At 42.1% G+C, this 16,068-nt stretch overlaps 1 protein-coding gene across 1 annotated transcript in view; it reads left to right on the forward strand.

Annotated features, from left to right (window-relative positions):
• Positions 1 to 16,068, forward strand: part of LOC132401348 (dynein axonemal heavy chain 8-like) — an 895,336-nt gene that overhangs the window by 776,718 nt on the left and 102,550 nt on the right. The window contains exons 74-79 of the mRNA XM_059983478.1: positions 1,387 to 1,558; positions 6,539 to 6,694; positions 7,345 to 7,500; positions 8,486 to 8,668; positions 12,754 to 12,859; positions 13,185 to 13,437. Of these exons, the coding sequence (XP_059839461.1) occupies positions 1,387 to 1,558; positions 6,539 to 6,694; positions 7,345 to 7,500; positions 8,486 to 8,668; positions 12,754 to 12,859; positions 13,185 to 13,437 (1,026 nt within the window). The remainder of the gene's footprint in view (positions 1 to 1,386; positions 1,559 to 6,538; positions 6,695 to 7,344; positions 7,501 to 8,485; positions 8,669 to 12,753; positions 12,860 to 13,184; positions 13,438 to 16,068) is intronic.

Here is a 16,068-nt window from a genome sequence, read left to right on the forward strand (position 1 = left end):
CACCTTATTTCTGACACTTCGTGCATTCAGATATAGAATTTTTAGCCCATTTCTCCTCTCTCTGTCTAAATCGCTGCCTATTGTGCTAAACCCAGCTCCCCAAACTCCCATGGGGCTATACGTCCCTTGAATTTTGTTGTCCTTCCTAAATTTACTTATTCTTTCAACACATTTAACTTCATGTTCCATCAGACCATCCCTCTGTACATGTGTCCTCCTTATCACTTGTTCCGCCTCACCTTTCTCTACTACACACTTAATATTCCAGAAACGTGTAGTCCCCACCTGTCCTTTATTCTTCATCTCACTTTCCTCTCTCGCATTCTGGATCCCTGCCCCCTGCAAATTTAGTTTAAGCCCCCCCCCCGAGAAGCACTAGCGAACTTTCCTGCAAGAATGTTAATACCGCTCCAGTTCAGGTGTAAACTGTCCCATCGGAACAGATCCCACCTTCCCTGGAACAAAGCCCAATTATCTAAAAACCTGAAGCCCTCCTGTATAGCGGTGAGACCCAACATAGATTGGGAGACTGCTTTGCCAAGCACCTATGCTCCGTCCACCAGAAGAAGCGGGATCTCCCAGTGGCCACCCATTTTAATTCTACTTTCCATTTGAATTCCAACATGCCCGCCCATGGCCTCCTTTAATGCCATGATGAGGGCACACTCAGGTTGGAGAAGTAAAACCTTCTATTCCGTCTGGGTAGACTCCAACCTGATGGCATGGACATCGATTTCTCAAACTTCTAGTAATGGCCCCCCTCCTCCTTCACCATTCCCAGTTTGCCTTCTTACCTTTTTGTCATACCTGTCCATCAGCTCCCTCTGATGCTCATCTGCCTTACCTTTTGTCCTTTCCTATCAGATTCACCCTCTCTAGCCCTGTATCTCTTTCACCAATCAACTTCCCAGCTCTTTACTTCACACCTCCCCACCCCTCGCACAGTTTTACTCTGGCTCTTCTTCTTTTCTTCAGTCCTGATGAAGGGTTTTGGCCCAAAACGTCAACTGTGCTGTTTTCCAATGATGCTGCCTGGCATGCTCATTTCCTCCAGCATTTTGCGTGTGTAGCTTGTATTTCCAGCTCTGCAGATTTTGTTGTTGCTGCTTTGTCTAGCTCTGTCTTTTACATGGTACACTGAATGAAGTTAGATTGGAAAAAGATGTTACTCCTGCTATATTGCATAACTAATTAGTTCTGTTAACTAATTCCAAATGAATTGTCATAATACCAAATCTCATTTATAATTTGTTGTCAAATACCAAAGTTCATCCAGAATTATGTATTATGCTTTTCAGAGATTATCTGGGATTTCTTTGTATTTCATGCTTTTATCCTCTGTACTTGGTTCTTCACAGTTCATTTATTTTCATATCTTGTATCTAGGCTAGTAGGTGATGTGCTGTTGGCTACTGGATTTCTTTCATATAGTGGTCCCTTCAATCAAACTTTCAGAGATATACTAATTAAAGTAATCTGGGAAACAGAACTTCAGAAAAAGAAGATCCCATATACAGATGGTATAAACCTTATAACCTTTCTGGTGGATCAGCCCATGGTAAGATTACTTAGATTCTGTTAACTTTCCATGACAGTCATTAGTAAATCTCCAAATATTACTTATTTCTAGAAAACTCAGAATGTAACTTAGTTAAACCTAATATATACATGTGGTTCCACTGTTCCCTTTGCATTGCTTGTTTTTATCAGTAATATTCAATTACTCCTAAGGCAAAGCAGAAATTTCAAAATTTCCTGTATGTCAAAGTTACATAACCTCAGATATCAAATTCCTTGAAGTGTTATAATATATCTCAAATTCCATTTTCTAATTATACAAAAGGTACTGAAGACCCATGTTTTGGAATCTGATGTCAATATTTATGTGGTTCCAATGTCTCTATGTCCCTTTGTTATGGGTAAAACATGATATTGGATGGGCCTTGCCTGGCATTGGTTGAAAGAGAGAGAGAGATAGCACTGGATGCTTAATGTTCCAGGGTTTCAGTGTTTTAGAAGAAATAGAGAAGGTAAAAGACAGGATGGCTATTAGTCAGAGACAATATTACAGCTGCACTCAGCGGGGTCATCATCCATTAAGTTCATATTGAATTGAATTGAACTGGCTTTTATTCTTACATCCTTTACACAAGTAAAAATCTTTACCTTACATCTGTCTAAATGTACAATTTATAGTAATTTGTAATAAATAGTATGTACAACAAGAGAGTCAATATAGCATAGAAATACAATTGTATCAGCATGAATTAATCAGTCTGATGGCCTGGTGGAAAAAGCTGTCCTGGAGCCTGTTGGTCCTGGCTTTTATGCTGCAGTACCATTTCCCAGATGGTAGCAGCTGGAACAGCTCGTGGTTAGGGTGACTCAGGTCCCCAATGATCCTTCGGCCCCTTTTTACGCACCTATCTCTGTAAATGTCCTGAATAGAGGGAAGTTCACATCTACAGATGCACTGGGCTGTCTGCACCACTCTCTACAGAGTCCTGCATTTGAGGGAAATACAGTTCCCATACCAGGCAGTGATGCAGCCAGTCAGGATGCTCTCAATTGTGCCACTGTAGAAAGTCCTTAGGATTTGGGTGCTCATTCCAAACTTCTTGGATAGTTACATGGAGCTTAGAAAAATACAGGGTTATGGGTTACCCGAGGTAATTTCTAAGGTAAGGACATGTTCGGCATAGCTTTATGGGCCAAAGGGCCTGTATTCTGCTGTAGGTTTTCTATGTTTCTTCAACTGTCTGAGATGAAAGAGGCACTGTTGTGCTTTTTCCACCACACAGCTGGTGTGTACGGACCACGTGCGATCCTCTGTGATGTGTATACCAAGGAACTTAAAGCTGTTCACCCTCTCAGCTCCACATCCATTGATGTCAACAGGGGCTAGCCTATCTCCATTCCTCCTGTAGTCCACAACTAGCTCCTTTGTTTTTGCGACATTGAGGGAGAAATTGTTTTCTTGATAACCACCACGTCAGGGTGATGACTTCTTCTCTGTAGGCTGTCTCATTATTATTTGAGATAAGGCCAATCAATGTAGCATCATCAGGAAATTTAATTAGCAGATTAGAGCTGTGGGTGGCGATGGTCATGGGCATACAGAGAGTAAAGGAGGGGCTTAGTACACAACCCTGAGGGGCACCTGTGTTGAGGGTCAGTGAGGCAGAGGTGAGGGAACCCACTTTTGCCACCTGCCAGCAATCTGTCAGGAATTCCAGGATCCAGCTGTACAAGGCAGGGTGAAGGCTGAGGTCTCTGAGCTTCTTGTCAAGTTAGGAGGGAATTAAGGTGTTGAGTGCTAAATTGTAGTTCAAGAACAGCATTGTCACATAAGCATCCTTCTTCTCCAGATGTGTAAGGACGGTGTGCAGAGCTGTGGCTGTTGCATCATCTGTTGATCAGTTGTGTTGGTAGGCGAATTGTAGGGGGTTCAGTGTGGGTAGCTGCATGCTGCAGTTATAGTTGTTGACCAACCTCTCAAAGCATCTGCTTATTATTGAGGTGAGTCCAACAGGACACCAGTCATTCAGATATGTTATCTTGGTCTTTTTAGGTACAGGGACAATGATGGATATTTTGAAGCAGGAGGGCTCTCTACACTAAGAGGGGGAGAGATTTAAAATGTTTGTGAACACACCTGACAGTTATGCCATGCACATCCTGAGTACCCGCACTGGGATGCCGTCTGCTCCCACAGCCGTGTGACTGTCCACTCGTTGGAAACACCTGTGTACTTCAGCCCTTCTGGGTCTCAGTGTCGGTGATATTGAACTGAGCATATAAAATGATTTAGCTCATCTAGGAGAGAGGCAGCACCACTGTGCCCAACTTTGAAGTCTGTGATGGTGGGCAGACCTGGCAATAAGCTGTGTGTGTTGTTGGTGGAGAGTTGTGTCTGGATCTTGACCCTGTATTGTCATTTTGTGGCCTTGATGGCTTTGCATAGATTGTAGCTGTGTTTCTTGAGTATGGGAGGAATTTAAAAATAAGAACGATGCAGTCATCCTGATGGGATTATACTCCAGGTCTTCCAACAGTCGTGTTCCCGGGGTGACCTCCTGTATATATGGGTCAGACCCGACTTAGATTGGGAGACAGATTCACTGAGCACCTACGCTCCATCCACCAAAACAAGTGGGATCTCCCAGTGGCCACCCATTTTAATTCCACTTACCATTCTCATTCCTATGTCAATCGATGTCCTCTACAGTCACATTGAGGCCACACTCAGGTTATATTCTGGCTGGGTAGCCTCTAACCTGATGGCATGAACATAGATTGCTCAACCTTCTGGTAGTTGCCTTCCCCTTCACTATTCCCATCCCCTTCTCCCTCTCTCACCTCATCTCCTTGCCTGCTCATTGCCTCCCTCTGATGCTCCTCCTCCCTTTTCTTTCTTCCATGGCCTTCTGTTCTCTCCCATCAGACTCCCCCTTCTCCAGCCCTGTACCTCTTTCACCAATCAACTTCGCAGGTTTTCACTTCATCTTTCCCCCTTCTGGCTTCACCTATCACCTTGTGCTTCTCTCTCTCTCTTTCTCCATCTTTAAAGCTACTGCTTTTTTCTCCAGTCCTGCCGAAGGGTCTCGCCCCGAGAAGTTGACTGTACTTTTCTCCATAGACACCGTCTGCCCTGTTAAGTTCCTCCAGCATTTTCTGGGTGTTGCTTGGATTTTCAGCATTTGCAGACTTTCTCTTGTTTGAGTTTTCCAGTCTGTCTTGTCTGAGCACTGCTGTGACATTTTCCCTGACTAGTTATGATCCCCCCTTTAATCCGTCTTGCTCTATCATGTCCAGAACAAAGGAACCCGGAACACTGAGCCACCAGTCCTTCCTGTCCGTCAAAGACTCACTAACAGCAGCAGTGTCATAATTCTACATGGCTGATCCATGTCCTAAGCTTATCCACTTTTCTTACAATAGTCCTTGCATTGAAATATTGATGACTTATCACTCAATCTTTTGATTTTTTGACTTTGTCAGCTCAACGACATTTTTCCCCACAATCACTCCACTTTCTGCTCTGGTATCCATCTCTTTGCAGCTCTAGTTTAAATGTCCCCCCTTCCCCCTGTATAGCACCTTACCAGAAGCATATTAGTCCCCCTCCAGCTTGAGTGCAAACTTTCTCTTCTGTACAAGTCCTGCCTTCCCTTGAAGAGAGGCCAATAATCTAACAAACTGAAACCCTCCCTAATGCACCATCTCCTTAGCCAAATGTTCAACTGAATGATCGTCCTATTTCTGGCCCATTCGCTCTAACCCTGAAGGTCTGATCCCTTAACTTTGCACCTAACTCCTTGAACTCATTTTGCAGGACTTCCTCACCCTTCCTACCCAAATTATTTGTGCTAATGTGGACCATGACCTCTCGACGTTCACCCTTCCACTTAAGAATGCTGTAATCTCAATCCCAAGATGTCCCTGACCCTAACATGCAGGAAGCAACATACGATCTGGGAATCTCATACTCATCCACAAAACCAACTGTCTGTTCTGTTTACCACTATCACTATAGCTTGCCTCATTTCCCCCTTCCCCTTCTGAGTCACAGAGCCAGACTCAAGGCCAGAGACCTGTCTGCTGTGATTTTTCTCTGCTAGGTCATTCCCCCAACAGAATCCAAACAGTCAAGAAAATTTAGTTGCTTGGGATTCAATAATTTGATAATAATTTGGATTGGACATTGGGTTCAGGGGAGAAGACAGAGTGATAGTACTGAAGGCCTGAGATTAGTGGTGTGCCTCAGGGATTGGTGCAGGTTCCATTGTCATTTGTATCTATGACCTGGATGATGATGTGGTAAACTGTATCAGCAAATTTGTGATTGACACCAAGACTGGAGGTGTATTGAACAGTGAGGAAAACTATCAAAGCTTGCAATAGGATCTGGGCCAGTTGGAAAAATGGGCTGAAAATAAGATGTAAAATTTAATGCAAATAAGTGTTAGGTATTGCACTTTGGGTAAACAAACCAGAGTGGGACGTGCATGGTGAGGATTGAGGAGTGTGGTAGAACAGATATCTGGGAATACAGATCCATAATTCCTTGAAAGTGGTGTTACAAGTAGATAGGGTTGTTAAGAAAGCTTTTGGCACATTGGTCTTCATAAATTATTGAGTACAGTAGTTGAGATGTTATTTTGAAGTTGTATAAGACATTGATGATATCTAATCTGGAGTTTTGGTCACCTACCTACAGCAAAGATGTCAATAAGATTGAAAGAATGTAAACAAAATTTACAAGGATGTTGCTGAAACTTAAGGACTTGTGTTATAAGGAAATGTTCAACAGGTTAGGACTATATTCCCTGGAGCATAGAAGAATGAGGGCAGTTTTAATAGATGTATTCAAAATTATGAGGGTATAAGATAGAGTAAGTGCAAGCAGGCTTCACAAATGTCACTAATTGCTCAGCTACCTGCAACTAATAATTAGCTACAAGCCTAAATCACAGAAGTTTGCATTGGTCATTTCTGGAACTATACAATCACTAAGCCTCTGATTTTACTTCTGCAGATCAGTGAGTGGAATCTACAGGGATTACCAAGTGATGACTTGTCAGTTCAGAATGGTATAATTGTCACCAAGGCAAAGAGATATCCACTTCTCATTGACCCTCAGACACAGGGTAAAAATTGGATTAAGAAGAAAGAGCAAAATAATGAATTGCAGGTAACGCCCAGCCCCACCCCAGCCCAGCCCCTTTCATCACTGCTCATCTGTCCTCTCCAATCAAATTTCCCCTCCTCCAGCCCTTTATTTCTTTTAACAATCAACTTCAGTTATTTACTTCAACCCCTTGCCCCACCTTTTTACTCAGACATCTCCCTTTACTTTTCAATCCAGAAGAAGTAAATGCTGTTTTATTTACTTTAAAACATTGACTATTTATTCTTTTTCATAGATGCTGCCTGGCGTGTTGAGTTCTTCCAGCTTATTCTGGTCCACACAGGTTCTCTCTTCTCCACCCATCCATCACTCCAATCCCAGCACTGTGTTACCCAGGTTTTTTTTCATCTCACCTCATCAGATTCATGTGCCTATCACCAATGCAGGGAACCCAACTGGTCACCTATTCCCTACTCCAACTCATTTCATCTTCCATCATCCTTCCCTTATCTGGTAACACTTATCACTTTTCTTATTTAAGTTTCAGAATCTGCAGCCCATTGTTGTCAACACTGATCTGACTCTGCCTTCACCTTTCTCTCCTCCCACCTGATATTTTTGTAATTCTGTAATGGGACCACATAAGCAATCCTCTACATCTGCTGACCTGTATTGTTTTGTGTTCTTAAAAACTAACTTGCTTATCACCAAAGGTGACGTTCCTTAAACACAAGTATTTTCGCAATCACCTTGAAGACTCGTTGTCACTTGGACGCCCTCTATTACTAGAAGATGTGCAGGAAGAATTGGACCCTGCACTGGATAATGTGTTGGAGAAGAACTTCATCAAAAGTGGGACCACTTACAAGGTGATTAATTTTGTAAAATATGCCATCAGTAATCCTGTCCAGATGCATATCGACTTGGTATGGCAGCTCATAAGAAGAAGTTCTGCAGATGCAAACAAAGTGCTGGAGGAACTCAGCGGGTCTCATCCTGAAGAAGGGTCTCAGCCTGAAATGTTGTCTGTTTACTCATTTCCATAGATGCTGGATGATGGGGGCTCTTGATGATAGATGCTGCTTTCTTGTGTCAGTGCTCCATATAAATGTGGTTAATGATTGGGAGGGCTTTGCCTATGATGGACTGGGCTGTATCTACCTCCTTTTATAGACTTTTCCATTCTTGGGCACTGGTGTTTCCATACCAGACCATGATGCAAACAATCATGACACTCTACTGTGCAACAATAGAAATTTATCAAAGCTTCAGGTGACATGCTGAATTTTTGCAAACTTCAGGAAAGTAGAGGCACTCCCATACCTTCTTTGTGATAGCACTTACGTGCTGGTCCCAGGACAGATCTTCTGATTAGGTAATGCCAAGGAATTTAAAGTTACTGACCCTCTCCACCTCCAATCCCCTAATGAGAACTGGTTCACGGGCATCTGGCTTCTCCCTGCTATCGTGAATAGTCAGCTTTTCGTGTTTGCCGGCATTGACTGATAGGTTATTATTATAACACCATTCAACCAGGTTTTCAATCTTCCTCCTATTTGCTGATTCATCACCTCCTTATTCAGCAGACAATAATGTCCTCAGCAAAAGTCTGTCCCATCCAGTCCCTCTCACCGTCTTGTTTGCAACTTAAACTTGTTTTCACTCTTTCGTGTTATAAAGAATCATTGACTGAAACAATAATTCTGTTTCTTTCCATGGGTCCCTCCTGACCTATAGAGTGTTTACAGCATTTTTGTATAGGATAATACAAAATTTCAACAAATTAATATGTGTACTATATGTATATGATTTTTAATTTTCCTGAATTAAAATCTTTCCTTTGTTTTCCTGCAGGTGAAAGTAGGGGATAAAGAAACTGATGTGATGTCTGGATTCATGTTGTACATCACCACAAAACTTCCAAATCCTGCCTACACTCCAGAAATCAGTGCCAAAACATCCATCATTGACTTCACTGTAACCATTAAGGGTCTTGAGAACCAACTGCTTGGCCGAGTGATCCTCACTGAGAAACAGGTAAGCTCAGAACCCTTTTGAACCATGAACAACACTGTACACAGTGGGATGTTGTTATCTTGGATTGTGGAATCATGTTTTCAATATTCTGAATGTTTGAGAAACTGCTCTTCTAAACCCACGTTATTTCATAGGCTGTAGTTACTGGGGCACATCTGGAATAAAATAGTGAAATGATCACAACTTGAGGGGAAGCATTTTAGTGCCTCAAGCATTTCTGCAAGAGAAACCCAGTTAACTCTGTTCTCCTGCTCTTTCATATAGTAATGTTTTTTTTTCATTTCAGTATTGATCCAAATACCTTGACAAATACATTCCAGTACACCGAACTGGAACATGGTTAAAACATACAGATACACTGTATCAGAGCATTAAGATATAATTTTAATGGACTAGGACATAACTACAACTCACAGGTATACTGACCTAGAACATGATTAAAACCCACAGATAACCTGATCCTGAGTATAGTTAAAACACATGAGTACAATGACTAGAACATAGTTTAAAAGCACATACCTGTGGGTATGCTAGACTAGAGCATAATTGGAATACACAGGTACTCTGGACAAAACATGATTTAAATCTTAATCAGAAGTTGACAGATTCTTGATTAGTAAGATTATGGGGAAAAGGCAGGAGAATGGGGTTGAGAAGGATGATGGAATGGTGGAGCAGACTCGATGGCCCAAATGGCCTAATTCTGCTCCTATGTCTTATGATTTAAATATATTTCTACACTGGTGCTCAATAGGACTGAATTGTAGTGTAAAATTGATTGTTAAAAACAATTATTAATCATGATTGGCACATAGCATATAAAGCAACTGTTGATCACAGAGGACAAAGATATGATGTCAACTCTCGTGCAATCCACAGATGATACTTCTGTGAAACTGATTAAATTACATGCACACAGTGAAGGAGTTATGATGGTAGAGACAAGGATCAGACCTTTCCTCTTTAAAGGGACCTCAATTGCTTGCTAGATTGTTAGGAAGTTGATTGGAGCTGAGCTCATTAAGGCAGGCTCAAAAAGTTAGAGCTTCAAGATGCTGGAATTCTCCAAGCATTTAAAATGACAAGGGATGTGATCTAGTCCCTTTGTCTTTTTTGCACCCAGTGCACATTCAGTAGTTTCTTTCTATCATATGGAGTGAATTGAACTAGAATTGAACAGTTGATTATGTGGCCTCTCTAGCCTGCTCTCTACCATTCAATAAGATTATAACTGATCTGATGATTTCTCTGCCATCTCTTATTGTGACATTTGCAGCATTCTCTTGTTTAGTAAAGATGTGTGCAAGTTACTAACTTGGTTCATCTGTCATCCTCTGCTTCTGCAAAGAGATAAATTGCTATTTTTCAGTTGTGATCACCTTCACTTGGATTAATCATCCATGATCTAAAAATTTACAGAGGACTTTAGAGATGATTCTCACATTACCTACTAATTTGTTCCTGGACATTTTCTTTTCTATTTTCTTGTTCATTAACAAAGTCATACAGTCATAGAACACTACAGCATAGAAATAGGCTCTTTGGCCCATCTAGGCTGTGCTGAACCATTAATCTGCATAGTGCCACCCATCTTTAACCAGATCATAGTAACCCTGCCCCCAACCCATGTATCTAACCAAATTTCTCTTAAATGTTGAAATTGAGCCCACATGCACCACTTGTGCTGGCTGTTCATTCTCACCACCTGGGAGTGAAGATCTCCCTCATGTCCCCCTTCAACATTTCACCTTTAACCTATTGTTCTAGTCTCACCCAACCTCAATGGGAAAAGCCTACTTAGATTTACCCCTATCTATATTCCTCCTTCACCTGCGCTCTCGGGAATAAAGTGCTAACCTGTTTAACTTTTCCCTAGAACTCAGTTTCTCAAGTCCTGGTAACACCCTCAAATTTTCTACGTACTCTTTCAATCTTATTGATATTTTTCTTGTAGGTAGGTTACCTGAACTGCACACAATACTGCAAATTAGGCCTCAACCACATCTTGTACAACTTCAACGTAACATCCCAACCCCTGTATTTAATTCTTTGATTTATAAAAGCTTTCTATGACTCTGTCCAACTATGATGCCACTTACAAGGAATTATCGATCTGTATTCCCAGATCCCTCTGTTCTACCACACTTCTCAGTGCCCTACCACTCACTGTGCAAGACCTACTCTGGTTTGTCTTCCCAAAGTGCAACATCTCACACTTATCTGCATCAAATTCCATCTCCCATTTTTCAGCTCATTCAGTTAGTCCAGATCCCATTACAAGCCTTGATATCCTTCCTTGCTATCCACTACACCCCAAATCTCGGTGTCATAAATTTGTTGATCCAGTTTACTACATTATTATCCAGATTGTTGCTATAGGTGACAAACAACAAAGGACCCAGCACCAATCCCTGTGGCATAATCACAGGCCTTCAGTCAGAAAGGCAACCATCTACTACCACTCTCTGGCTTCTCCTGCAAAGCCAATGTCTAATCTAATTTATACTCACCTGAATGCCAGGGGATTGAATCTTGTTGACCAATCTCCCATGCGGTATCTTATCAAAGGCCTTTCTCAAGTCCATGTAGTCAACATCCACTGCCTTGCCTTCATCAACTCTCCAAGTAACTTCCTTGAAAAACTGTATGATTGTTTAGACACAACCTACTATCCCCAGCCACTCCCTGACTATCCGAATACTTATCTATCCAGTCCCTTGGAATCCCTTCCAATAACATACCCACTACTGATGTTAGGCTCACCAGCAGATAAATTCTCAGCTTATTCTTAGAACTTTTCTTAAGCAACAGAACATCATTAGCTATCCTCCAATTCTCTGGCTCCTCACCTGTTGCTAAGGAAGTTTTAAATATCTTTACTAGGATCCCTGAAATTTCTGCACTATCCTCCTACAAGGTTTGAGGGAGCAACTTGTCAGGCCCTGGGGATTTATCCAACTTAACTTACCCCACAAGTGCCAACACCTCCTCCTCCTCCTCCTCTGTAATCTGCATATGGTCCATCATCTCCCTCCTGATTCACTTCACTCCTATAAATTCTGTGCTTGTTTTCCTAGTAAATACAGATGCAAAATAAACCTCATACCTTCTTTTAACTCTTCAGATATCCTTGTGGTCTCTTGCATTTCTTGTACTCCTCAAGTACCTAATTTGTTCTTACCTGCCTATACCTGTTATATACTTCTTTCTGCTTCTTAACCAGGGCCTCTCTCAAAAACTAAAGTTCTTTATACTTGTTATTCTTGTATTTTATTCTGACAGGAAAATGCAAACTTTTTACTCTCAAAATGTCCCCTTTGAAAGCCTCTTGTCCAAAGTGGTGTGCCTGTTATTGAAGAGAACGGCCACAGGGGTACTCTGAACTGGCTGCCTATCTCCTTTTTCCCTACTGACAGTCACCCAGTCACCTGTGTCCTGCACCTTGAGTGGAACTATCTCCTTGTATGTCCATCTGATGAACCCCTTAGTCTCCCATATGATGAGGAGTTAATCAAGCTCCAACTCCTTAACATGGTCTGTAAGGAGCTGCAGCTGGATGCACTTGCAGGAGTAATTAGCAGGGATAATGGTAGTCTCCTTGCCTTCCCACATTCTGCAAGAGGAGCATTAAACTATCCTGTCTGGTATTCCTACTGTTCTAACTGTGCAATGAGAAATAAAGAAAGCAAATTAAGTGAAAACAAATCTACCTACAGCCTTTGGCCCTTCTCACCAAAGCATCTTGAACAAAAGCCTCAACTCTCCACTTGCCCATTCTCACAATAGTCACACACTTAAACCTAACTTCTTTCTATTGGCCCTTGCCAAGTGCCTATTTACACACAATCCATCATCATCTCAGGGACTGTGATGCATAGTTTTTGAGCTGGAGAATCAAATGAATGTACAATGTTTTAAAAGAATAGCTGGCCATATTATCCCATGAAAATTGTTGCAGATAAATCCTATCCTCCTTTATTTCCTGTTCATATTGACTCTTGACATTATTTCTATTTTTTTTATTACACACACACACACTGAAATAGAACAAATGTTTCTGAATACCTTCACCTTGATAATTATAGGAACTGGAAGCAGAGCGGGTGCAATTGATAGAAGAAGTGACTGCAAACAAACGTAAAATAAAGGAACTGGAGAATAATCTACTATTTAAGCTCAGCACTACTGAAGGTAATTATTGGCTAAATAGTTTTTTTTTGCCATGACTGTCCTTGCAGTTGAGACTTAACACTAACTGATACAAGTGGTCATTCTGGCAAATAAACTACAACAGTAAATTCTGTTTCTAGCAACGAATTTTCTGTTAACAATGTTCACCAATGCACTAAAGATGATCAACTTAATTGACTTATATTAAATATTGCCAAAGGGAAAAGATTGGAGCACAGCAATTACTGCTGGGTAAAATAACCTCCTTCTATACTGTAAACACTTACTGCTTTGTAATTATAATATCTTGAATAAAACCTTGATCAGTCTATGGACTTTTATTCAGGTTCGTTAGTGGAAGATGAGTCTCTGATTGGAGTCCTGCAGACAACAAAGGCAACAGCAACTGAAGTCAGTGAAAAGCTGCATGTGGCAGCAGAGACAGAGATAAAGATTAACACAGCACAAGAAGAATACCGACCAGCAGCCACTCGTGGTAGTATCCTGTATTTCCTCATCACAGAAATGAGCATGGTCAACATGATGTACCAGACCTCATTGGCACAGTTTCTGAAATTATTTGACCAGTCCATGGCCAGGTAATGTGCTCAATAATGATAGATAAAATGCTTACAGTTGTTTCTATTACTACCGTTAAGTAGGAGGTATAGGAGCCCCAAGACCCACTCTGTATTTTAAGAACAGTTTCTTTCCCCTGCCATCAGATTTATGAACAGTCCATGAACTCATGAACACTGCCTCACTTTTCCTCTTTTACACTGTTTATTTTTATATAACTTACAGTAATTTATTATGCCTGCTCTGTACTGGTGCCACAAAACATTTCACAGCTTATGTCAGTGTCAATAAACCTGATTCTGAATTTTTTGAATTACAGTTGCTGTAAGTCCAATAGCACTCATTTTCTCGCTGATAAAATGCTTTGAGAGATTGGTCAGAGCAAGAAGGCTGCAAGTGAACGGTTGATTTTTCGGAGCGAATGGAGTTTTTTTTTACTAAACTCGGGTAAAAGAGAGGCAAGACTGCACAGATGCGTGACGTCAGCCAGCAGTGCACAAAAGATTTAAAAAGAAGACCGCCCTGTCCAGCGGGCAGCAGAGTGGTAGGGTTTTGGCTCAACAGGCTTAGGCGGTAACAGGGCGAGGCAAAGTAGGTTTATCTGTGTTAATTGCAGAAAGGAGAAAATGTGTGTGTGAGGCCAGTTTTCTGTGCTTTGTGTCAGATGTGGGGGGTCCTGGAGTCTCCCAGCCTCCTGGATGGGCATATCTGCACCGGTATGTCAAGCTACAGCTCCTGAGGGACGGAGTTAGGGAACTGGAGATGCAGCTCAATGACCTTTGGCTAGTCAGTGAGAGCGAGGAGGTGACGGAGAGGAGCTATAGGCAGGTGGTCACACTGGGGCAATGGGAGACAGATAAGTGGGTCACAGTCAGGAGGGGGAAGGGGAAGAGTCAGGTACTAGAGAGTACCCCTGTGGCTGTATCCCTTGACAATAAGTACTCCTGTTCAAGTACTGTTGGGGGGAGCAGCAATGGCCATGCCTCTGGCACAGAGTCTGGCCCTGTGGCTCAGAAGGGGAAGGAAGGGAAGAGGAAGGCAATAGTGATGGAGGACTCTATAGTTGGAGGGTCAGACAGGCGATTCTGTGGATGCAGGAAAGAAACTCAGATGGTAGTTTACCTCCCAGATGCCAAGGTCCGGATGTTTCTGATCGCATTCAAGATATCCTGTGGTGGGAGGGAGAACAGCCAGAGGTCGTGGTGCATATTGGTAACAATGACATAGGTAGGAAAAGGGAAGAGGTCCTGAAAAAAGACTACAGGGAGTGAGGAAGGAAGTTCAGAAGCAGGATCGCAAAGGTAGTAATCTCGGGATTACTGCCTGTCCCACACAGCAGTGAGAATAGGAATAGGATGAATGCATGGCTGAGGGATTGGAGCAGAGGGCAGAGATTCAGATTTCTGGATCATTGGGACCTCTTTTGGGGCAGGTGTGACCTGTACAAAAAGGACGGGTTGAACTTGAATCCCAGTGAGACCACTATCCTGGCGGACAGGTTTGCTAAGGCTACTGGGGAGAGTATAAATTAGAATTGTTGGGGGGTGGGAACCGAACTGAAGAGTCTGGGGAAGAGGAGGTTGGCTCACAAATAAAGACAGCTTGTAGACAGTGCGAGAGGGAGAATAGGCAGGTGATAGAGAAGGTACACGCTCAGACTGAAGGTTTGAGATGTGTCTATTTTAACACAAAGAGTGTTGTGAACAAAGCAGATGAGCTTAGAGTACTTGGATCAGTACTTGGAGTTATGATGTGGTGGCCATTACAGAGACTTGTCAGGGACAGGAATGGTTACTTCAAGTGCCAGGTTTTAGATGTTTCAGAAAGGACAAGGAGGGAGGCAAAGGAGGTGGGGGTGGCACAGTTGATCAGAGATAGTGTCACGGCTGCAGAAAAGGTGGACGCCTTGGAGGGTTTGTCCACAGAGTCTCTGTGGGTGGAGGTTAGGAACAGGAAGTGGTCAATAATTTTACTGGGTGTTTTTTATAGGCCACCCAATTGTAACAGGGATATCGAGGAGCAGATAGGGAAACAGATCCTGGAAAGGTGTAATAATAGAGTTGTCGTGATGGGAGATTTTAATTTCCCAAATACTGATTGGCATGTCTCTAGAGCAAGGGGTTTAGATGGGGTAGAGTTTGTTAGGTGTGTTCAGGAAGGTTTCTTGACACAGTATGTAGATAAGCCTACAAGAGAAGAGGCTGTACTTGATATGGTATTAGGAAATGAACCTGGTCAGGTGTCAGATCTCTCAGTGGGAGAGCACTTTGGAGATAGTGATCATAATTCTATTTCCTTTACAAAAGTGTTGGAGAGAGATAGGAACAGACAAGTTAGAAAAGTGTTTAATTGGAGTAAGGGGAATCATGAGGCTATCAGGCAAGAAATTGGAGGCTTAAATTGAAAACAGATGTTCTCAGGGAAACGTACGGAAGAAATATGGCAAATATTCAGGGGATATGTGTGTAGAGTTCTGTATAGGTATGTTCCAATGTACAGGGAAGTTATGGTAGGTTACAGGAACCGTGGTGTACAAAAGCTGTAATAAATCTAGTCAAGAAGAAAAGAAAGGCTTACAAAAGGTTCAGAGAGCTAGGTAATGTTAGAAATCTAGAAGATTATAAGGCTACTAGGAAAAAGCTTAAGGAAAT

Source organism: Hypanus sabinus, chromosome 10 (assembly GCF_030144855.1).
Source record: "Hypanus sabinus isolate sHypSab1 chromosome 10, sHypSab1.hap1, whole genome shotgun sequence".
Lineage (NCBI taxonomy): Eukaryota > Metazoa > Chordata > Chondrichthyes > Myliobatiformes > Dasyatidae > Hypanus > Hypanus sabinus.